Below are 25,221 nucleotides of genomic sequence, written 5' to 3'. Positions count from 1 at the left end.
TTCCCCATGCTTTCTGATTTGTGGGAAAGAGAGAGATTGCCTTGACAATTCGTATGTCTTATGGACAAAGTTTAAAAGACACAGCTTTCAGGAATTGTATACCTAAAATTTTTTCTCTTAAGAGCCCTGTACTTTAAAGAGAACTGAAGAACAGTGTTGACATTTGTGATTTTAAAAACTCGATTTTTTTCTGTAATTTTCAAAGAAAATACTGTAATTTCAAAGAAGTGCTGTTCATGACTTATTGAACCTTATTTTGAAATTTATAAGGAGCAGTTGGTTTATACACTTTCCATGTTCTATTTTTATGAATTAGTTCTTTTAAAATATTTAAAACTCTATCCTGGAGTTAATATGGTTTATCATAACAGGTAAACAGTATATTTGGTTGTTTCTGAATTTTGTATTCTTGACAGTATAAGAATTTATAAAATTTTGATTCCTTCTCCAAATTATTTATTTAAATAGTTGTATGTTTATAATAAGTCTAGCACTTAGTTGTGGTCATTTGTTTGTTTTGATATATTTTTTTAAAGATTTTATTTATTTATTCGACAGAGATAGAGACAGCCAGCGAGAGAGGGAACACAAGCAGGGGGAGTGGGAGAGGAAGAAGCAGGCTCATAGCGGAAGAGCCCGATGTGGGGCTCGATCCCAGAACGCCAGGATCACGCCCTGAGCCAAAGGCAGACGCCCAAACGCTGTACCACCCAGGCGCCCCTGTTTTGATATTTTGAGAGCTTAAATTGATGAGCTTTATCATTGTTATAGCTTTGAAATTGGAATTTAAAAATATACAGATATAAGCAATATTATATTTTAACGTCATTAATAGGCTGTTTGCTAGGTCCTTCTAAGACTGAAGAGTCCAGATCAATTGCTAAAATAGGAGAAACATGAAATTTAAGTTAAATATTTTCATCTTGAGTTCTCCTATACCATATTATTTTTTTCTTCTCTATATAATATGTTGGACTCATTTTAAATATTTTAATTTTTGGTAGAGTTGTTTTATCATCTCTATCTGTCATTTTCATGTATAACATTAAACAACCTCTGGTTTTTAGTAGACTATCACCATTCTGTTTTCTCAAGTTCTTTTCTTGCTATTTATTAGTGTTTGATTCATTCTCAGTTTCACTATTTTTGTTAGACGTGATGGAAGGGGACTTTTTTCCCCCTTCTCATTGCCTCTTTAAAAATAGAGAGGCCATAGTTGCTTCTCTAGGGAATTTTGTCAAGGCAAAAGTTCAGAAATAAGGATGTTGTGTCCTCTGCTTGCATTTTGGTCTCTGACTAAGGTCACCTGGCTGACAGTTCTGGTCTCTTAGGAAAGCTTCTCCTCTGCCACTACTTTAAAAATCACCAAAATGGATTTCAATTAATGTTAAGTTTGTTATTCTCTTTGAATTATCTTTCTTGTCAGTTTTATAGTGGGAGTTTACTGATTTAGGTCTAATCGTCTAGGATGTTTTTGCAGGAAATATCAGAAATAATCCAAATTCTGGATTATTATAATCCTATGTTTCTTAAAATGCTTAAATCATTAACAGAAATTTGAGCCATGGGTAGATAGTCTCAAGGATCACTTCTGGCTCAATTAACACATGCCTTAAATTTTCATAATGAGTTTGGTGGTGGTTTTACGATAAACTGAATTTTAAGTACGCCAGCCCACTTCTGCATCTTCCTGTTGTCTTTATTTCTTTCTTCCTAAGTCAAAACAAAACAGAAACCACAATGTGAAAACATTAACTGAAGTTTTGGGGGACAGTTACCCATAGTTCTAACTTTCCAAAACAACTGTTAGCATTTTTCATGTATTAATTTCTGTGTTTGTCCACGTATATGGATGTTTCATGTGATAATATGTGGTTAAGATTATAGAGAACATTTATAAAACTTAACAATAAAAAGGTAAATCCTGGGGCTAATGAAAGAAAAAAAAGAATAGATGGATAAATATTAGGGTAAATGAAAGGAAAATATTAGGAATTTGAGCCTTCCTAGGTCCATCTGGGTTGTCTGATTTCAAAAATAAGGTGGTTCAAATTATTGAGAAATGAGGTGTTCTAAGAGATCTAAAATGTACTTCATCATTTACCCTTGGGCTTTTCAATTTTTATTTGATAGAATTTGTTCAGAAATACAGAGCATTTCTAGATACAAAAGAGAATGAAATTTAGATGGAGAGGATCATGCTTGAGTTTCTTTTCCACCACTTACCGTGTGATCTGGACAACACTCCTCACCTTCATGAGCTTCAATAGGGATAAAAGTTGTTAAATCATAGAACTCTTGAAAGATTAGATTTAAAATGCCAGAGTTGAATTCACATACCATGCAAATATTTGTAATTACATAGAGACTTGAATAACTAACATGTATAACTAATTATATCTTTTTTTGTGACTATGGATATCATTAGTGTGAGAATGTCCTTTTGTGTAAATTTTGGTGGTTTAATACATTGTATAGGTTGTGTATGAACTCCAGAATCTCATGAGGAAACCAGACTTGTCCAAGAGTGCCTGTCACTGGTCGGTGACAAGGAGCGCTAAAGAATTGTAATTTCTCCCTGACTGTCCTTTTTGATAGATCACACCATAGCCACTTAGCAGCATGTTGACACCTCGGAGCAGCAGTTAAACATTCCTTTGTGTGACCCAGAAATCCCATTTCTGATTATAAAAATAACACTTGGAAAAAAATTAAATTATTGAATATACAAATGTAAGTGGAATGTTTTTCTTATAGCCAGTAAAAGGTTAATACCTGGGTGTGCCTAAGGAAAAACAACTAATCTAATCTTTCTTTCCACACTGGGCAGCAAAGTTAGAGGAATCCGCAGGATATGGTTGCTCATGTCTGATTTAGGATGAGTCACACAGCTCAAATAAGAATACGAGTAGGGTGGTGGTGAGTGTCGTAATGGATACAAATATGGTATTGGCAAGCAGTTAATTCTTATAAAGGAAACGAGGATGTCTCCAAGGAAATGATATTATGTGGGTCTTGCAGAATGAACAGAAGTTCTCCAGGTAGCCTAACAGCCTTGCAGGTTCAGAAAACCGCATGAGCAAGACATAGTGTGTTTAGTGTAACGCAAGTAATGGTGTGGTTTGTAGAAGGCGTAAGGAAGGGGGTAGGGAGAGTGAGCTTAGAGCCACTGCACTAGTACTACATTTGACTTTTACCAAAGACAACGAGATTTTTATTTCCACCCCAGAGAAATGTGGAGCATGTTGTATAACTAATAAAAGGAGAAAGAATAACATAGCCAATCAATATAAAATATCAGAGAGGTGTTTAAAGCACAGAGAAGACATTCCAAACGTGCCCTTGATGAAAACAGACCATTTTTGGGGAAAGTGGGCAGTGTCCGATTCTAGTCCAACTAGTTGGCAAATGCTTCAAAGAAGAGTTAGTTCCCCACCCCACATCAGAAATGTATTAGCACAAGTAACCTGACTGATGACACAGCTAAACCATCTGCTCTGACTTATCACATAAACGTTAAAATCCATTATGCCCTCAGCCACTGATGCTCTCTGACATTCCAGAATTCACCAATTGGGTGAAAGGTAGCTTCACAAAAAGAAGTTTATGTAAATGGAAAATATAGATATATATCTAAAAATTAGGACAGTGATAAGAGATATTTTGATAGGGGCACAGGCAGGAAATACTCAAGTAAATAGAAGAATTGACAGATAAGACACATCCTATTCTTATTACATTGTTTTCCCATAATGATTTTCTGATTTTCCCCTTTACTTCAAGCGCTCGATAGGCAGTCAGGAAACCCGGATTCTAGACCCAGCCATATCATTTCTAAACACGTACTTTACCCCAGAGAAGTCTTTACTTTTCTAGCCTTCGGTTTCCCCATTTCTTGAATGAAGTAATTTTCAAGTAGGTTCAACAGATGTAGCAGAGATGCTTCATAGGCTACTTGGAAGATGAAGGGAGCCTCCTGCCAAACCTTTCCCCTTCCAACAGAGCAGCTTTGCTTTTATTTGTATTATAAATGGAGCTTTCACAAGACTTTTTGATAAAAGGATTCCGTCACTTTTTAAGGTTTGAAAATCAATGAACTAGACACTTCATAGGGCATATCCAGCTCAGAAACAATTTCCACATCTGTAGAATGAGGATAGCGACAGTTTCATTTCATAGATATCTGAGGGGTGAACACGATGTTACATGTAGAAGAGGGCATAGAATATAGGAAGCATTCAATATATTAGCTATTACCCATACCCCACACCAAATAGGTCCCTCACAAATAAGACTGCATTTCCTGTGACTCTTAAACTTTGAGTATGAAATGTTGACCTGAAAAAATTGCCTAATCTGTCTGTTTTATATCAAAACACTATAAAAATGTCTTGGATATTTACTCTGAATTTTTAGTATAACCATTTTATTTCTACTTTTTTGTGCATTGCTTTTCCCTTCTACACTTGAAAGCTTCTCCTTCTCCATCAGATTTTTGAAATAATTATGACCAGATACAATTATGAAATTATTTTTTTTTTTGAGAGAGAGAAAGAGAGCTTGAGTGGGTGGGGGAGGGACAGAGGCACAAGGGGAGAGAGACTCTTTAGCAGGCTCCTTGCTGGGCCTTGAGCCCTTCACTGGGCTGGATTTCACGATCCTGAGATCATGGCCTGAGCTGAAATCAAGTCGGACACTTAACTGACTGAGCCACCCAGGAGCCCCACAGTTACAAAATTATACACATCGATGTGTTTCAGGCTTTCCAGTGCTTGGGAAAGTGACATCAGCATCCACTCTCTAACCCTGCCTTCTGCAACCTGCCTGGAGCTGCTGCTGATATTGTCAAGGAATAATGCAACGCTGCCTCCATCCCTTCGCTCTATGAATTCCTTTCAGGTAAGTACAACTCCTTTTCCAGGGGATGATTTTTCAGTTTTACTTGTAATTATTTTTTAAGGATCTTGTATTTTGTGGGAGATAGCCCACAGAACCCACACTTCAGATGATGATAATAAGCACAATGCATGGAATGCCTTGTGTCTCTTTGAAATAAATAAATAATAGAGACTCAGAATTGATTAGCTAGTAGTCTAATAGTGGCAGAGCCTATACCTTTCTAGCTCCAGAGTTTGTTCTTTTAACCTCCATCTCTCCTGTGTCTGAGAGAAATGACAAAAACACCTACAAAGACACTGTGAATGCCACTTTCCCTTTCCTAGCTTTGCTCTAGAACAAAGATCTTCAACCATTATTAGTAGATTTGCTACTGTTAGCTTGCAGTCAAGTTGCCAAATAGATGTTTAACACTGATGGTGCCCTACCTGCTTGCAGCACCTTTTCCCCCTCTCCCAAGCCCCTTCCTCCTCACTTCGACACTCCTCTGGATATTTATCTGTGCTCCTGGTAAAGGACATGGTGAGAGTAGAACAAACAGGACAGAACAGCGTATGTGGTCTGATCAACAGGAAGACCTCCTCCCTGGTAGGCAGCTAATTGTCACTGACGTGGCAAATGGGAATTAAGATGTTAACTAGTTGCTTAAGTTATGACCCATAGCTACTGAATGTAACATTGAACTTATCTATGACTCTTGACAATGGAAAAATACTCATGAGCTCTCTGAGGCTGATGAGAAGGTCACATGCATTGCAGAGAAATGAGTAAACATGGGTTGGCTGTACTTCTGAAGGATAGTGGTTGTATCCTAAGATAACTTCAGGATCAGTGTATATTGTTTGATATACCTCTGTGGTAAAACAAGATGTGGATTTTCCTATGAATTATAGCTCAGGAAATTGTTTCAAAAATTGCTCCAAGGGAATGCTTCCAAACTCATTTTACACAGCCAGCATTACACTGATACCAAAACCAGACAAGAATGCCACTAGAAAAGAAAATTATAGGCCAATATCCCTGATGAACATAGATGCAAAAATCCTCAATGGAATATTAGCAAACCAAATTCAATATACATTAAAAAGATCATGCACCATGACCAGGTGGCATTTGTTCCAGAGATGCAGGGATGGTTCAACATCTGCAAATCAATGAGTGTGATATACCACATTAACAAAATGAAGGATAAAAATTATATGATCATCTCAATAGATTTAGAAAAAACACTTGACAAAATTCAATATCTATTTATGATAAAAAAAAAAAAACAACCCTCAACAAAGTGGGTATAGAGGGAACAGACCTCAACATAATAAAGACCGTAATATGAGAGGCCCATAACTAACATCATACTCAACAATAAGATCAGGGAAAAAAAAAAAAGATCAGGAATAAGATAGGGATGCTCACTCTCACCACTTTTCTTCAACATAGTGTTGGAAGTCCTAGCCAAAGCAGATAGGTAAGAGAAAGGAATAAGAGAGATCTAAATTAGAAAGGGAAAGAAGTAGAACTATTTGCAGATGATATATTACATAGAGAAACCCTAAAGACTACCAAAAAACTGGTAGAACTAATGAAGGAAATAAAGGATGAAGGATACAAAATCAATATAAAAAATCAATATAAAAAATCTGTTGTGTTTCTATATACTAATAACAAATATCAGAAAAAGAAACTAAGGGGCACCTGGGTGGCTTAATCGGTTAAGTGTCTACCTTTGGCTCAGGTCATGGTCTCGGGGTCCTGGGATTGAGCCCCACGTCAGGCTCCCTGCTCATCAGGGAACCTGTTTCTCCCTCTCCGTCTGCTATTCGCCTTGCTCTGCGTGCTCTCTCTCTCTCTCTCTGTCAAATAAATAAAATCTTTTAAAAAAAGAAATTAAGAAAACAATCCCATTTCCAGTTGTATCAAAAAGAATAAAATAACTAGGAGTAAATTTAGTTGAGATAAAAGACCTGTACCCTGAAAGCCATAAGATATTAATGAAAGTAACTGAAAAAGACACAAATAAATGTGTAGATATTCTGTGCTCATGGATTAGAAGAATTGATATTGTTAAAATATCCATACCACCCAGTGCAACCTAAGGATTCAGTGCAATCCTTGTCAGAATTCCAATGGCATTTTTCACAGAACTACACAAAGAATTCTTAAGTTTGTATGGAACCACAAAAGACCCCAAATGGCCAAAGTAATCTTGACAAAGAACAAAGCTGGAAATATGCTTCCTAAGTTCATACTATATTACAAAGCTATAGTAATCAAAGCAGTATGGTATTGGCATAAAAACAGACACATAGACCAGTGGGACAGAATAGAGAGCCCAGAAATAAACCCATGTATATATGGTCAATTAATTTATGTCAGAGGAGCCAAGAATATACAATGGGGAAAGGACAGTCTCTTCAATGAATGGTGTTGGGAAAACTGGACAGCCATAGGCAAAAGAATGAAATTGGACCATCTCAAAAATTAATGCAAAATGGATTAAAGCCTTGAAGGTAAGACCAGAAACCATAAAACTCCTAGAAGAAAACATAGGAGGTAAGTTCCTTGACAATGGTCTTGGTGATGATTTTTTTAATCTGACACCAAAATGAAAAATAAACAAAGGACTACATCAAACTGAAAAGCTGCTGTACAATAAAGGAAATCATCAACAAAATGAAAAGGCGACCTACTGAATGGGAAAAAATATTTGCAAATCATAGATCTGGAAAGGGGTTAGTATCCAAAATATATTAAAAAAAAAAAACTCATACAACTCAGCAGCAAAAACATGAAACACTTCAATTAAGAAATGGGCAAAAGATCTGAACAGACATTTTCCACTTACGATGGCCAACATGTACATGAAAGGATGCTCAGCATCACTGGTCATCAGAGAAATGCAGATCAAAACCACACTGAGTTATCATCACACCTTTTAGGGATGGCTGTCATCAAAAATACAGGAAAGAACAAGCATTGGCAAGGATGTGGAAGAAAAGGAACCCTTGTGCACTGTTGGTGCGAATGTATATTGGTGCAGCGAGTATGGAAAACAAACCTGTTGGCCAAAAAATTAAAAAAATAAAACTACCATATGATCCAGCAATTCCACTACTGGGTGTTTATCCAAAGAAAAATGAAAACACTAACTGGAAAAGATGTATGCATCCCAATGTTCGTTGCAGCATTATTTACAATAGCCAAGATATGGAACCAAACTAAGGGTCCATCTATGGATGAATGGATAAAGAGGTTGTGGGGCATATATATGCAATTCAACCATAAAAAAGAATAAAACCTTGCCATTTGTGACAATATGGATGGACCTAGAGGAGATTATGCTAAGTGAAATAAGTCAGAAAAAGACAAATACTGTATGATCTCATTTACATGTGGATTCTAAAAAAACAAAACCAAAGAAACCCGAGTTCATGGGTATGGAGATGACAAAATGGGTAAAGGTGAGCAAAAGGTACAAAGTTCCATTTATAAAATAAATAAGTCCTGAGGATATAATATACAGCATGGTGACTATAGTTAATAATACTATATTGCATATTTTAAAGTTGCTAACAGGTTAGATCTTAAAAGTTCTCATTATAAGAAAAACAAGTTTTTGTAAGTGGGATGGTGCTGGATGTTAACTAGACTTATTGTGATGTGATGATCCTTTTGCACTGTATATAAATATGGAATCGTTGTACACCTGAAATGAATATAATGTTATATGTCAATTATACCTCAATTAAAAATATTTTTTAAATAACTGCTCCAGTCTAATTTGCATTCATATTCTCCTGGTAAGCTGCGATATTATGTTTGATTTTCTTCCTGATACTAATTTCATACTTTGGCCCTGGTGTACCTGTTTTATTTATCAGTACTTGATTACCAGCTTCAATCCTGAGCTCTCAAAGGGACCTCTGAAAACACCTTCTCATTTTGTAAGAGAGGAAACTGAGATTCAGAGAGATGGAGTGAGTTGGCCAGGGAATACCCACCATGTTATTCACAGAGCTGGACTCACCAGGCTTGTGCCCTGGTAATTCCACCTGCTACCCAAGGGCAATACTCGCTGAAGTCCTGGAAGGTAGAGGGGGTGGGAGCTGTACATGGAGGCAGGTTGTATCTACCTTGAAATGTCCACACACACACACACACACACACACACACACCTTATTTTGCAGTAACTTATAATTATTTATATACTTGAACCAGAAATGATTTAAAGTTCTGTATATCAATCCATGTTTCTTTTTAAGTTTTGCTCATTGAATCGAACATTGAATAACATAAAGGTTTGTATATGCCCACAAACATTTATGGAGGGAAATACAAGAAACTTAATAGTGGTTATCTTTGGGGAGCAAGGCTGGAAGACATTTACTATTTATGTCACTTTCCATGTACTGTTTGAAATGTTTGTGTGATGGGTGAATGGGGATCAAGAGAGATGACTCTGACTTGGAGGATATTACAGCACATGAGGGAGATAGAATAATCATCCATGTGTGATATAAATTGAGAATAATTTTATTGCAAAGTAGTCTCAACTCAAGTCTTAAGGAGATTAAGGAAGAAGAAGAATTTAAACTAGGTGTGGGGGAATTGAGAGGAGGCGCATTCTGTTTTGTCCCTGTGACAGAGGAGGTCTTAATCCCTCGATGGATCCCAGCTCAGGCTCACATCAGCACCTGGGCACAAAAGCCCTGCGTGCTCTCAGTGATGTTAGTGTCCTCTCGTAGCAGCTCAGCCACAGGAGCTCTGTGACTGACTCTTCCTCCCTACTCCTGATTGTGCTTCATCTGCTTTCAGCCTGGTTGCTGAATATTATTAACCAGGAGCACAGACACTTTCCCAGTTCCCAAGGTGTAGAGAAACTCGGCACAAGTTCACGAACGGTGTCTGCTACAGCGATGCAGTCCTTGCTACTGCCTCTGGAAAGAAGCAGTCTTCTCAGGAGCATACCAGGAACCGACTTCCTTGTGCGGGTCTTCACTGTAAGATAAAGGATCAGTGAAGAAGGGGAGGGAGTCTGTCAGGATTAGAAAGAGATGCTCTGCTTTTTCATCTTTGTAACACCTACTTAATCATTTATTACAATGACAAGGAGTGGGGCTGCTAATTTTGCCCATATTTGGGATTTACTTTTTTCAATTGGAAATTCACTGTAATGCACATCTTTTAAGGTGCTGTATTGGCAAGAGCTGTAAAATAGTAGAATGACACTTGTTAAAGATACCATCTTTACATTTCCAATTCTCTTACTTTCCAGACCCAGTTAGTGACTGTGAGCACTGCTGCTTTTCTTGTAAAAAATGTTATTTTAGGTTTCCAGGGATTCACTTGACATTCCTGCTTGAGCTGTTATCACTGCCAAATCCCAAAAGGAAAAGTTTATCTTATTTATTAGAGCTATTAACATATATGAAATTCTAACTTCTTAAATTACAGTGTAACATTTCTTTCAGGCCAATAGGGATACCATTTGGTGGATTTGTTGTAATTTTGACTTGTACCGTGTTACCACACCTTCATATCCGCAGTGTGATTATGAGCAAACAGAATGCAGGATTTGGTTGAGAAACACCGATGCGTTGCGAAGCACGTACTGTAGTTGTTGTGCCCCAAGAAGAAGGATGGGCTTATGTCACTCCCAGCTTAAAATTCTTCCATGACCTTCCTGTTGCGATGAGAACAAAATCCAAACATCTTGTCAGAAACAAGACCTACCTTTGGCGCTCTTGGTGGACACGGAGTCAGGCCAGAGGCCCCAAAGGCCCCCAGCTAAGCATTGTTTTCCCAATTTGCTTGGGCTTCCGTTTCTTCTGCAGTTGGGTCTCATCCCTCCAGACGTGGAGTAACTAAGTGGTAACATGGCAGAGAGCTCCATTAATAGATGGAGCCATCTGGCTAAACTCTCTCTCTCTCCTAACTTATGGTTTGACTCCCACAGAGAATTCCCAGGAAGAGCCTTCCTTGGAAACTTAGACTCAGCTGAGAGATAAGGAGTGTTCCACCGCCTCAAGCCCTGAGCTGAGGACATCTTGTTTGTTCTTTCCCACACCTTACCTCATTAACTCCAGCTCCATCAGCGGCTCCAGGCCTTCCCAACTGTGTGGGTGGCATTTCTAAGGTCGTAGAGCCCCCAAATGAAAGCTTCTTTGTTTCCCCCAGGTAGATAGCTGTGTTCTACAATAATTGTAAATGTTTTCACAGACATTATCCATTTTTAAATCCTCACAACAACAAACCCCATTTTAAAGGTACAGAAAGGTAGTAATCTAGGGGCGCCTGGGTGGCACAGCGGTTAAGCGTCTGCCTTTGGCTCAGGGCGTGATCCCAGAGTTATGGGATCGAGCCCCACATCAGGCTCCTCCTCTATGAGCCTGCTTCTTCCTCTCCCACTCCCCATGCTTGTGTTCCCTCTCTCGCTGGCTGTCTCTCTCTCTGTCAAATAAATAAATGAAATCTTTAAGAAAAAAAAAAAAAGAAAGTAAGTAATCTAAACAAGTTTATGTAAGTCCTAATATGCAGGGCTATGGGTTTTTTTTAATTCCTACCTAGGTTCTCTGATTCTGAGTCTATTGTTTATTCCATCCCATGACAATTTCATCAAAGAAAATGGCAAATCATCCTTTTTCACAGTCCTGGGTTTTGTATTATCTTATTTTTACCATCAGGCAGCAACAGTTTTTCTTTTATTAATATCATCCTTTAGAGAACCACAACCTTCAAACGTGGGCGCAATGTGAGTAACATTCTTAAGTAATGGGTCCTGGAAAAAAGGTGAGCTTCATCAGGTTACAGTTTTATGTGTATGCTGTGTAACTGGATTATATAGTGAGAATATGTAGAGAAGAAGAAACAGAAAAGCTTTATAGAGCTTATCTATTACCATCTGATAATTAGGGTTAATCAGGGCTATTTTCTCAGCTCTAGATGGATGTGAAATCATACACTGTTCACTGGGGAAGGGTGAAGCAGAGGAAGCATCTTGAGTAAGGGACCTGTATACTACTTAGAGAAGAAAATTCTCACTTATGTTACTTGTATGTAGTTTGGTTTTTAACTTTAAGAAATCCACTGATAGTTGAATTTCATCATTTCTGTGATGTAAAAACGATATATTCAAGTTCTCAATTGTTCAGAAGTTAATAATTTTACAAATAATTCTCCCATCCATCTGCTTTTTCATTGCCTGCTGAGACCTCTGTCATGAGAGAAGAGGGGAGGAAAATAACACATGGAAATTTGGTTTAATCATTTGGCCATTTGTTGGAATCGCAGGTAAAAAGTTTTGATGATATAGTAGTTCAAAGGAAGTTGTGGTTTAATTTAAAATGTTTTTTTTAAAAAATATCTATAGGGGCTTCAAGAAATCGCTAGGCAGAGGCCTGAGAGCTTTACAGACGAGTAGTAACAAAGGGCAACAGAGAAGAGAAAGTGAGGTTTCTGTCTCTACACCGTTTTTTTCATCTACTTTCAGATACTGCACAACACAAATGGCCTTATCTGTCTCTTGCGTGCCATGTTCATCTCTGGGTAAATAATAGCCATTATTGGGGCACCTGGGTGGCACAGTGGTTAAGCGTCTGCCTTCAGCTCAGGGCATGATCCCAGTGTTATGGGATCGAGCCCCACATCAGGCTTCTCCGCTATGAGCCTGCTTCTTCCTCTCCCACTCCCCCTGCTTGTGTTCCCTCTCTCGCTGGCTGTCTCTATCTCTGTCGAATAAATAAAATCTTTAAAAAAAAAATAATAATAATAGCCATTATTACCCTTTAACATTTTACAAATTGATTATGAAAAGATTATCACTTCCATGATAAAAATTGGAAAATACAGAAAAATGAAAAAAAAATTGAAATCTCTGGGAATAACCACTATCGGCACTGTAGGGTAATTCTTGTTGGTGTTTTTATGTGTACTTTGAAAACGCATGTGCCAATGTACATACACAAATGCAAATATATTTTAGTATAAAACTGGCCTCATTGGAAATGCTGGGGATGAGATAATGGCAGAATTCTCCTCTTTCCTTTGCTTCATCTTCTGGCATGAAGACAGTCTTCCTGGAGACTGCTAACGGGCCTTGGGGTACTTTTATATAAAGGTCCTGTTATTAGGTTAGCGTGGATACGATGGGAGGCTGTAAGCCATTGCAGACGTAACAGGAGGTGGATAGACCTTCGTCAAGATGGGCAGGCACTTGCTACAATTTGTGCTCAGCTCTCGTGGTAATCCTTGTATGCCTTCCAAAGAACTAAGGGAGTGGTGTTGGCACCCTCAAGTCCTGAGAAGTGTCAGCCTTCTTTCTTTCCTGCTAGTCCCTTTGTCCTCAGTGGGCAGAGATAATCAGGAGTTGAGTGCTGCTCTTTATATTCGGGAACCCCGGTCTCAAAGTAGTGATTACCGCTCTATTTTCACTCTCCTCAAAACAGATTTCTGAGAATTGCCTTAGCAATTTGGGTGTGAAAAGGATGTTGCCTTCTCCATCCCTTTTGGCCCTGCAGGGCATTCTTGGTTTGGGAAAATGAGCAGGTATGCTTAGTTTAATACAGTTCTCTAATGTGGATTCTTCCTTCCTCTGCCTGACCGCCATGGTGTCCTACTCTAGAGAGAGCTTGGAGGACGGGGCCAGGCGGAGAGCCAGCCAGAGGCTGCTCGCCCTGCCCACGTTCCCTGCCACGTTCCCCACTCCTCAGGAATTTCTGTCCCTATCAAAGAGTTAGGGTTGTAGGCAGAGCAGGGTAGTTCCCAGGCCGTCGGTGGCACTGGCCTATAATCTGAGGAGCTGCTACTTGACAGGGGAGCTTGACTGGGCTGGGGGTGCTCTGCATTTGGCCTCACTGCGAAAAGCGGGAATTGAGGTTTGCCCCAGAAAGTCAATAATAGTATCTCTTGTTTTGCTTGTTTTTAATGCTGTAACTTTTTCCTACCCTAACTTTAAAGGAAATGCATACTCATGGCAGAAAATGTGGTATGGTTTTCATTAACAAAATGATACATATTTGCACTTCTAGCCTAAAAAGATAGAATCTTAAAATTAAACCAACTACTACTTTAGCCCAGTTCAGTCCGTCCGTCCTTCCTGACTTGGTAGGGAGAGAAGGCCTGATTGCAAGGCCTTGCAGGCTCTAAGCAACCTTTGTGGTTTGAGGGCTCTCACTATCTCTGCACCTCTGACTCTGAAATGGGTGTGGGGAGGCCCGGAAGACAAAGAGGGTCTGTCTAGTTCTGTGATGATGGGATTATGGCTAGTGTTGATTCTTACATGTCAGTACCCATGGGAAGCTTGTTTGAAGTTCAGGTTTCTGAGTCAGTAACCCTGGAGGAGAGCCCAGGAATCTGCATGCTAACAAACATCCAAAGTGTTTCTAATAAAGGTTTTCCAGAACCACGGTAAAAAAACAGTTACATGACAATAGGATATACTCCCAGTAATTGTTAAGGAAAAAAGCCTTTAAATAGTATGAAAACCTGGTCACTAGCTCAAATAGGTTAATTATTTTCCTCTTGTCTTCACTTTTCATTATTAATCTGCACTTAACAATCCCTGACTATGGAGGTAAAGTGAATCCTTGTCATGAAGCTTGTATATTTTCTTTCCCTTTTTTTCTTCTACCATGACCTCTCCCTTTTAAACTCAGGTGCTGTGTAGAATCCCGGGGTTAGTTACCTCTGTAAGCCATCTTGCTGCCATTCAGGATGAACACCTAGCATTGCGGTGTCTCCCAGCCTGAGTTTCTCCCTTCCCTCGGGGATGTCCAACCTCTGGAGTCCTTCTCTCCCTCTCATGACAAGTCTGGTCTGTCAGGACGGTCGCTCACCCTGAGGCAGGACACTCAAGGTGTCATGTAGTCTTAGATCTGCCACCAACTGGACTTGTGACGCTGGTCCAGTTAGGTAACCTGTATGGGTCCCAGTTTCTTTATCTGTACATTAAGGAGATTGGATTAGATTATAATGTTCCTTTTAAAGTAGATGCACACAGAGTCATTTTGTCTGTTCCCAGCTGTTCCTAATTTATTCACCACGGCTGAATAATATAACTTTATTCCTTAAAGGGATTGGTTTCTCCTGAATATCCTAAAAGTGTTTAACTGAAGAAAAGCATAGATAAAGCCACATTATGTAGTTTCTTTTTTCTCTCCAAGAGAATGGAGTCCATGTCACAAGACCTTCCTAACAGCCCCCAAAGAAGGGTCAGGAATGATGAGACTAGAGTGCTGCCTGGCCTTCGGCTCTTCCTGCCTGAGAGACCCAGGTCACTCCTTCATGGGAAGACCCCCAGCGATGGGCTGTCTGTCAGAGAAAAGGAAGGGGAGGAAAGCTGGGATATTCTCTGGACAGCCCTTACACCCTCCCTCAGTCTTGTTCCACTTTGGGGTTCACTTCCTCTGTCTGACTCTGGATCCTGGCCCACATTGAAACATTTGTGACTTAAGAATTTTCCAGTGCTTTTGTATTTGCATTTATTTGTAACTATGGTTATTCCAAGAAAGTTTTCTAAAATTTGAACCTTTCCCCTTGCCTGGGGCTATTAAGGAGAGGACTTGGTTCTTTCTCACACACTTAGCGCAGCTGTGGTTCAGTCAGGTGGCTTCATGATGGCGGGTCTTGCTTCCTTGAAATCCCTTTAAAGGTAAAGACCAGTATGTTGCTTCTTACTAGGTTAGAAGCTGGGAATGATGGTTGCAGAGGACTGATTATGTTGGAATGGCAGGGAAGGTATGTCTGTAGCTTCAGCTGGCGCTTCATGCAGTTACTATCTGCAGTTGGCGTCCAACAATATAAGGCAGTTGGGTTAACCTGTAGCATACAAAAGGGTTCTGGTGCATTGTCCGAAGCTATAATAAAGGAACACAAACTAAACTGGAGTAAAGAGTTAGCTGAGGGGCGCCTGGGTGACTCACTTGGTTAAACGTGTGACTCTTGATTTCAGCTTAGGTCATGATCTCAGGGTTGTGAGATCAAGCCCCACGTTGGGCTCCATGCTGGGCATAGAGCCTGCTTTAGATTCAATCTCTCCCTCTCCCACTACCCCTCACCCCTCCTAAAAAAAAAAAAAAAAAAAAGCTGAGTAATGTTTAGGTGCTAGTGCCTTTTCTTGTCTCTTTAGAACTGTACATACGGAGTTCTTTATAAACAACTACAGTTGTCCATACTTCCGATGTTTCTGACTCTCTTCCTTCTGGTCTTACTGTTTTCTTCTCATTTAACTTCAGCTTGGGTATCATTTGTAAAGGAAATAAACATTTGAGTCATTGTCCATTTGAACTGTCAGCTGCTTTTCAGCAAGTCTTGCTAATATACTAATATTTTTAGCAGAAATCAGAGCACTGCAAACAGAAGACATGGTTCTTGATATTACTGTAAATACATGTGTTGAGTCTGCTTACACGACTGTAATTTTTAATATAGTGGAAATTATGTATACCATCTTTGTATATGTGAGTATGATGAGAGGAGTATGCATTTTTTGGTTGTCATACTCTTCTTCCTTTTTTCTTTTTTCTTATTCTCTGTTATCTTGATTTTTTTCATCCTTTTTAAAAAAAATTCTGCTGTCTTGGAAGCGATAGTGTGCGAGTTTTTTTTGTAGTGGTTGCTCTTAAAATTTTAAAATACATAGAATAGAAAATTTTCTAGCAAAAACAAAATTGTTCAATATCTTTACCTTTTTCAGACAGGCAAGAATTTTATCAATATTTTATCTATTTTTTTATTATTGATGTATAGTTGACATACAATGTTACTATGTTAGCTTCAGGTATACAACGTAGTGATTCAACAATTCTATACATTACTTAGTGCTCATTACAGTTAAGTGTAGGCACCATACATGGTTATTACAATATTATTGACTATGTTCCTTATGCTGTACTTTTCATCCCTGTAACTTATTTATTTTATAACTGGAAGTTTGTTCCTCTTAATCACCTTTACCTCTTTTGCCCATTCCCCCAACAACCATCTCCCCTCTGGCAACTACCAGTTTGTTCTCTGACTTTTAAAAGTCTGTTTTTTGTTTGTTTGTTCATTTGGGTTTTTTTTTTTTTTTTTTTTTGGATTCCACATATAAGTGAAATCATAGTATTTGTTTTTCTCTGTCTGACTTATTTCACTTAAAATAATCCCCTCTATTCCGTCCAGGTTGTTGCAAATGGCAAAATCTCATTCTTTTTTATGGCTGAGTAATATCCCATTATATATATATATATATATACCACAGCTCCTTCATCCATTCATCTGTTGGTCACTTGGGTTGATTTCACATCTTAGCTATTGTAAATAACACTACAATACATGTAGGGGTGCATACATCTTTTCTTATCAGTGTTTTTGTTTTCTTTCAGTGAATACCTAGTAGTGGAATTACTGGATCATATGGTATTTCCATTTTTAATTTTTTGAAGAATCTTCATACTGTTTTTCACAGTGGTTGCACCAATTTACATTCCCACCAATAGTGCAGGAGAGTTCCCTTTTCTCTATATCCTTGCCAATACTTACTATTTCTTGTCTTTTTGATATTAGCTATTCTAACTGGTATAAGGTAATGTGTCCCTGTGGTTTTGATTTGCATTTTTCTGATGATTAGTGATGTTGAACCTCTTTTCATTTGTCTCTTGGCCATCTGTATGTCTTTGGAAAAATGTCTGTTTAGATCCTTGGCACACTTTTTAAATGGGTTGTTTGGTTTTTTGAGTTCTGTAAGTTTTTTTTTTAATATATTATGGATATTAACTCCTTATTGGATATATATTTACAAACACCCTCTCCCATTCAGTAGGTTGCCTTTTTATTTTGTTGGCAGTTTTGTTTGCTGTGCAAAAGCTTTGATTTTCATGTAGTCCCAGGGGTTTATTTTCACGTTTGTTTCTCTTACCTGGGGAGATGTATCCATAAATACACTGCCAAGATTATGTCCAAGAGATTACTGCCTATGTGTTCTTTTAGGAGTTTTATGGTTTCAGGTCTCACATTTAGGTCTTTAATACATTTTGAATTTATTTTTTAAAAGTCATAAGTATTCCAGTTTCATTCTTTTGCATGTAGCTGTCCGCTTTTTCCAACTCCATTTATTGAAAAGACTACTTTTTTCACTGTATATTTTTGCCTCCTTTGTCATAGATTCATTGACCATTTATGCATGGGTTTATTTCTGGTCTTTCTATCCAAATAGGATATGAGTCTGAGCTCTTTGAGTCTGTTTTTGTGCCATTACCATACTGTTTTGATTGTTATAGCTTTGTAGTATATCTTGAGATCTGGGGGTATGATACCTCAGGCTTTATTCTTTCTCAAGATTGCTAAGACTGCTTTGGCTATTTGAAGTCTTTTGTGGTTCCATACAAATTTTAGGTTATTTATTTTAGTTCTATGAAAAATGCTATGGGTATTTGATAGGGGTTGCTTTGAATCTTTAGATTGGTTTGGGTAGTATGGACATTTTAATAGTATTAATTCTTCCCATATATGAGCATGGAATGTGTTTCCATTTGTGCCATTTTCATTTTCAGAGAATAGGTCTTTCACCTTCTTGGTTAAATTTATCCCTAGGTATTTTAATCTTTTTGGTGCAATTGTAAATGGGATTGTTTTCTTAATTTCTCCTTCTGCTACTTCATTATTAGTGTATAGAAATGCTACAGATTTCTGCACGTTGATTTTGTATCCTGTGACTTTACAGAATTCATTTATTAGCTCTAGTAGTTTTTTGGTGGAGTATTTAGAGTTTTCTCTGTATAGTATCATGTCTTCTACAAATGGTAAAAATTTTACTTCTTCCTTACCAATATGGATGCCCCCCCCTTTTTTCTTATCCAGTTGCTCTGGCTGGGACTTCCAGTAATATGTTGAATAAAAGAACAACATCCTTGTCTTGTTCCTGATCTTAGAGAAAAAGCTGTCAGCTTTCCCCCATTGAGTATGTTGTTACCTGTGGGGTTTTCATATATGGCCTTTCTTATGTTGAAGTATGTTCCCTTTAAGCCTACTTTGTTGAGAGTTTTTATCATGAATGGATGCTGTATTTTGTCAAATGCTTTTCTGCATCTGTTGAGATAATTGCATGATTTTTTTATCTTTCCTCTTGTTAATGTGATGTGTCACATTGATTTATGAATATTGAACCACCTTTGCATCCCTGGAATAAATCTCACTTGGTTAGGTGAATGATCCTTTTAATGTATGTAGAATTTGGTTTGCTAATATTTTGTTGAGAGTTTTTGCATCTGTGTTCATCAGGGATGTTTACCTATAGTTCTCTTTTTCTGTAGTGTCATTGTCTGGTTTTGGTATCAGTGTCGTGCTAGCCTTGTGGAATGAATTTGAAAACTTTCCTCCCTTTCCTATTTTTTGGAATAATTTGAAAACAGGTATTAATTCTTATTCAAATTTTTGGTAGAATTCACCTGTGAGGCTATCTGTCCTGGACCTTTTTTTGGTGGGAGATTTTTGATTACCAGTTCAATTTTGGTGTTAGTAATTTGTGTGTTCACATTTTCTATTTCTTCTTGATTCAGTTTTGGAAGGTTGTATGTTTCTAGATTTACACATTTTTTTTCTAGGTTGTTTGGGTTCTTGGCATATAATTTTTCATTGTATTCTCTTGTAATGCTTTGTGTTTTTGTGGTTTCGATTGTTATTTCTACCCATTTATTTCTGATTTTATTTATATGAGTTCTCTCATTTTTTCTTGATGAATCTAGTAAAGGTTTATCAATTTTGTTTGCCCTTTCAAAGAACCAGCTTTTGTTTTCATCGATCTTTTCTGTTGTTATTTTCATCTCTATTACATTTATTTCCATTCTGATCTTTATTATTTCCTTCCTTCTACTGACTTTGGACTTTGGTCATTCTTTATATTGCGAGTGGTATTATGCTTGATGACATCACAGAGTTCCCCTAACCTCTTCTCAATTTTTATTATTTTTTCTTTTTATTGTGCAGCTTAGCTTCTTTCCATTGCCCTGTCTTCTGGATCATTGATTCATTCTTCTGCATCCTGTAGTATGCTGTTGATTCCCTCTAGAGTATTTTTCATTTTAGGTATTGTGTTCATCAGCTCTGTTTCTTTTTTATATTTTTTTATCTCTTTGTTGATGTTCTAAGTTCATCTATTCTTTTCTCAAGTCCAGTGAGTATTTTTATGACCATTACTTTGAATTCTTCATCAGGCATATTGCTCATCTCCATTTCATTTAGCTCTTTTTCTGTGATTTTGGTCTTGTTCTTTCATTTGGGACATATTCCTCTGTCTCTGTATTTTGTCTAACTCTGCATTTGTTTCTGTATATTGGGTGAGTAAGCTACTTCTCCTGGTTTTGAAAGTAGTGTCCTTGTATAGTAGAGGTCCTCTGGAAGAAGTCCTATAGTGCAATCCCCCCTGGTCACCAGAACCAGGTGTTGCAGTGGTTTTCCCTTTGTGGGCTGTGTCTGCCCTCCTGTTGTGGTAGAGCTGCAGTTGCCTTCAGCCCAGTGGTCTGCAGTAAACTGATTCTCCTGCTATGGGCACACTAGGGGTGGTTTACCCCTACACTGTTGAGAGGCTGGGCTGTGACAGCAAGGGCTCATTGGTGGGTGGGGCCAGTACTCAGCCTGGCTATTAGCCTCTCTGCCACAGCTGCAGTACACAGGAAGGGCTTACTCACTGCACAGGAAGCTGAGAGGCCTGCATGGCTGCTGGAACCGTGGGCACAGTGGTGTGTAAGGTTATTTCCCCTGCCTTCCAAGGGCACAAGTCACTTTGGAGGTGGGTCTGCTAGGGAACACCAGGTGGGGCATTTGGTGCTTGCAAGGTAGATGGAGAGTGTTAGAACTGGCTTCTGCAAACATCTGGCTATGTAGGCTGGGGGAGATCAAGAGAAATGGCATGTGCCTAGAGAAATCTATAGATCCCTGCCCCTCCTGTATGGATGTAAGATTAGTCTGTAAATCTCCTTCACCTATATCCCAGGCACTTTTCAAACTGCTGCTTCTCTGCTGTGTCTCAGGCCAAGTTATTTAGCATGAGGTCTCTAAGGGTGGAGACTCAATTTCATTTCACCCACTAGCTGTCCTGGAGCTAAGCCCCACTAATTTTCAAAGCCAGATGTTACGGGGATTCATCTTCCCAGTGTAGACCCCCAGGGTGGGGGTGACCAGTGTGGATCAGATCCCCACTTCTCTGTTTGTGATGTCCCTCCAGATTCTGGGTAGTCATCCAGGGGTTTGGTTCCCGACTGTGTCTCTGCCCATCATATCCTTTTCTCTGTGGCCTTCTCTCTGTGACTAGGTGTGGAAGGTCTTTTCTGCCAGTCTTCGTTTTCAGAGTTAGTTGTAGTGGATGTACTTGCCTTGGTCTATCCGTGGCACGAGGGGAGCTCAGGATCCTCCTACTTTGTGTCTTCCCCAACATGTTCCTTAATTCTGTTAAACACATTTTCCCCCTCACCCCACATCTTCCCCATTGTTGTCTACTGTTTTTGTTTATTTTGCTTAAAAACAAATAAATTAGTTATTAAATATTTTAATGTTCATTGCATACATACATATCAGTTGCTATGCTCTTTGTTTTTCTCTTGCCTCCCATATCCTTTAGTACTCCTTTCACTGACAGCCTGTGAATAGCATACTCTTTTAGTCTTTCTGTGTCTAAAATGTCTTTATTTTGTTCCCAGTCTTGAATGATGACTAAGCTAGGTATAGAATTCTGTACCTCTTTTCAATTTGAAGATCTATCACTCATTGCCTTCTATTTCTGTCGATAAGACAGCTGTTGTAAAATTATTTGCTGTTCCTCTGAAGATAATCCATCCTTTTTTCCCTACCAGTCTGTAAGATTTTATCTTTGTGCTTTATGTGCTGTAGTTTTATAGTGAGGTCCAGGTGTGGATTTAAAAAAAATTTTTTCTACTTAATACTCTGAGACCACTTCATCTGAGGACTCCTGTCTTTAATTAGTCCTGGAAAGTTGTTAACAGTTGTATAGTAAATCTCCATTATCCCTCCCCTCCCATTTCCTTCTTTTTACCTCCTATGAGACATATATTGGAGTCTTCAAGCTATTCTCCTTTGTCTCTTAAATGTTTTTTCATCTATCTATCTATCTATCTATCTATCTGACTTCAAGATAAATCCCTCAGTACTGAGTTTTCCAATTCACTCATTCTGGTGTTTAACCCCATTACTGAGTTTTCTTTCAATGAATATATATGTGTATATATATTTTTTTCCCAAAATACCAATTTTGAAAAGTCTTTCTGAGAATTTGAAATCAGCATGCTTTTAAGTCTTTTTCGTTTGTTCTGTTATTTTAATTTTGTCTGCAGCTGCTTAATCTTCTAGTTGTTAATTTTGTGACTAATTTAGGGTTCGATTTCTCATGTGTTTTAGAATTGTAGTGCTCATCATTGGCTATGACTTAACTCTGGTTTTCATATCTATAGTAGGAGAATAACTACCCTTCCTGTCTGAAAGCACTTTCTAAGGAATAAAGGTAATTTGTGGCCATTTTTATAATTAATGTAATTGGTATCACATTGTACCGCTACTCTCTATCTTTGAAGTCAGATTTTTTGAGGATGGGGGGGTGGCATGGTGAGGAAATGAAATATGTTAGGTCATGATAGAATTACACATCCCCAGATTTTTAGTTGTCTGCTAACTGTTGTCAGCAGTTCAGGTCACAAATTGCAGAGTAGTTTCTAGAAACAAATGGATTGTGGCTTTGTTTGTACTTTTAGAGCTGTGTGAAATGGAAAGGAAATTGTGTTTAATGACAGTAGAGCTAGCTCAACCATTTGCTGTATTTTCAGTTTTTCTTGACTGTATTTCTTTTTTAACCCAGTAATAGTGTCTACGATGTACCTTGCTAGTTAGTGTTTAGGTGCTTTTAAAAATCCATTTAAACTAAATTTGCTCTGCATATACAAGGGTTTATTATAGTATGTCTTTAGTTAATTATTACTTTCATTTCATAATGTCGAGGGCTTGGAGGGTCTCACTGTGGATATGATGCTTTTTATCAGTTTTATAAACCACTTTGTTTGTGTCTCCCCCCCAGCCCCCAGAACAAAAACAAAAACAAAAGCTGTGCCTTGGCAGGTATTAAAGTCAGGGAGAAAGTCAGAGCCTGAGTTTGACTCTGGATACACAAAATTAAACGTTTTCTTCTCATATTGCCACATTCTTGGCGACAGTCAGCTGGAGTCCTGCTTTTCTCCTTAAACTGGTCATTTTTTTTTAATTGAAAAATTTGCATCCTGCTCTTTTCCCATCCTCAGGAGGGTCAAAAAAATGTTCTATACATTTCCAGGTAGCAGAAAACAATGGTAGCTATTTAATAATCAGTCTCAAAAACTGAAAACAATATGAAACAACTTCCCAATTATGAAAGCTCTCCATGCATACTTGGAGACAGACAATGCCAAAAGTGCAAAATAACTGTGAGTAAGTAGAAAAAAAAAAATCAAGTTCTGGTGTTCAGTTCCTTATACTTCCCTCCCACCTCCACTCTGCCATAAGGCTTTTTGTGAGCAAAAGCAGAATAAGAAAAACTTCAAGGAAGGCAGAAGAGAGAGGCTAACAAAAGTGCTTAAGTGTGATTTTTAATGGCCACTAGAAAAGTTAAATCCAGCCTAAATTTTAAAATGCTGGAAAAAATGTCCAAGCAGATCAGAGCTTGGAGTATAGGGAAGAGATTTTAAAGTACATGTCATTTAAAGGGTCAGGTCATATAGGACCAGGTATAACATTTTAAAAGACAGGCATAGTTTAAAGGGTAATAATTTAAAAGGGTAAGCACTACTTACTGGGGTAGTCTCTCTTCTGGAGGAGGGGGAGAAAAAGGCAAAAAGAAAAGAAGTGCTTTTTAGCAATTATATGAAGGAGAAAAAAAGAAAAGTAGGTTGAACGTGGGGGTGGATTTAGGGTTCTGTAAGACAAAGAGAATCATATAATCAGAAGACTCACAGCTCCTTTCCCACCACCAAAACAAACCCACTGACAGAAAAACCCACTAAAGTACCTGGGCTTTGCTAGGCTGACAGAAAAGGGCTCCTTTCAAAATAGGGATTTAAAAAAAACACTCCAATGTCATAAAAATGAGAAAAAGAAAGTCAGTAGCGAAATTTTGCCGAAAATCAGAAAACACAAAATCACAACCACCAATTCAGGAAAATCCTCCAGCAAAATGATCATGGAGCAAAGGTGTAAGTTCACACTCCAGACAGAATTAAGGACATCAAGCATTTGAGGATATGGAAAACAACTCTGAGTCAGAAATGCAAAATGGACAAAAACTAGGATATGGACAAAAACCAGGATAAATAAAAAACGAGTTGATTGAACTCAGGAAATGGAAAGAAGAAGACAAAATGGTCTCAGAAATGAAGCATAAATTTAAAAGTGCCCAATTGAAAATAGACTCTAATGAAAATTTAATAAGGGGTTTGAAGATAGACAGGAAAATAACCAGGAAAATGAAAATGACATAAAGAAAGAAGGAAATAAGGATCTGAAGGAGAAGCAGATTTTTACCTTTGCCCTCTTAGGTTTTTTTGGCTGGCTCTGAGAAACCTAAGACAGATTAACAGAAAGGCATACAAGTTTATATACGTTTTGCATGACACGGAAGTCCTTATAAGGAATGAAGACCCAAAGAAATTACCAAACCCACATTCTTTCATAATAGGTTGAACAGAGAAGCAATTGGGAAAAACTATGTGAGGAGGCTGAAGGAAGGTAAGAATTATTTTAACAAGGTCTGTTTGCACAAATTTTTTTTTTTGTCTCAGCTTCTGGTCCTTCATAAGAATGTTACTTTCCTTCTGATTTAGGAAGGACATCTTTCACCTGGGAATTTCATACCCTGCTTTTAAGAAAAGGAAGGTCAATGTGTTTTTCTTTGATTTGCTGTTTTTCAAGTGCTTTAACTTGAAATAATTTCTATGTTAAAGTGACGTATTTGGGGTGCCTTATTCTGCTACCCTTCAGGTCCAAGAGAAATGGGAACGAAAGATAAGCAAAAAAGTCATTTAAAAAAATTTTTCAGAGTCCTAGGAACAAAACAATGATACTGAGGTAATATTTAAAACTATAATTTAAAAATAAATTACAGAAATAGAAAAAGACCTGAACCTACACATTGAGAAAATTCACTGGGTACTTGGTAAAATTAATGTAGACTGACCAAATCTGAGACATATCAGACTAAATTTTACTCTTAGATTTCAGGGATAAAGATAAAATACTCAAGTGCTCTAGGTCAAAACATCAAATAACTTGCAAAGGCAAAATAATTAGACTGGCATGAAACTTAAAAATCTACAAATGAAG

The 25,221-nt window shown here is 38.0% G+C and overlaps 1 protein-coding gene across 4 annotated transcripts in view; it reads left to right on the top strand.

The window, feature by feature from the left end:
* Positions 1–25,221, top strand: part of UBE3D (ubiquitin protein ligase E3D) — a 523,493-nt gene that overhangs the window by 88,158 nt on the left and 410,114 nt on the right. For all 4 annotated transcript variants that reach the window (XR_005838364.1, XM_040643700.1, XM_040643699.1 and 1 more), the window contains exon 9: positions 4,761–4,899. Coding sequence is in view for 3 of the 4 variants with exons in the window: in XM_040643700.1 (XP_040499634.1) it covers positions 4,761–4,899 (139 nt within the window). In the remaining variant the exon portion in view is untranslated. The remainder of the gene's footprint in view (positions 1–4,760; positions 4,900–25,221) is intronic.

The sequence above is a fragment of the Ursus maritimus genome, unplaced genomic scaffold (genome assembly GCF_017311325.1).
Source record: "Ursus maritimus isolate PB19 unplaced genomic scaffold, ASM1731132v1 scaffold_29, whole genome shotgun sequence".
Lineage (NCBI taxonomy): Eukaryota > Metazoa > Chordata > Mammalia > Carnivora > Ursidae > Ursus > Ursus maritimus.
Note: the sequence above shows the minus strand (reverse complement) of the source record. Positions and strands in the feature narration are given on the sequence as shown.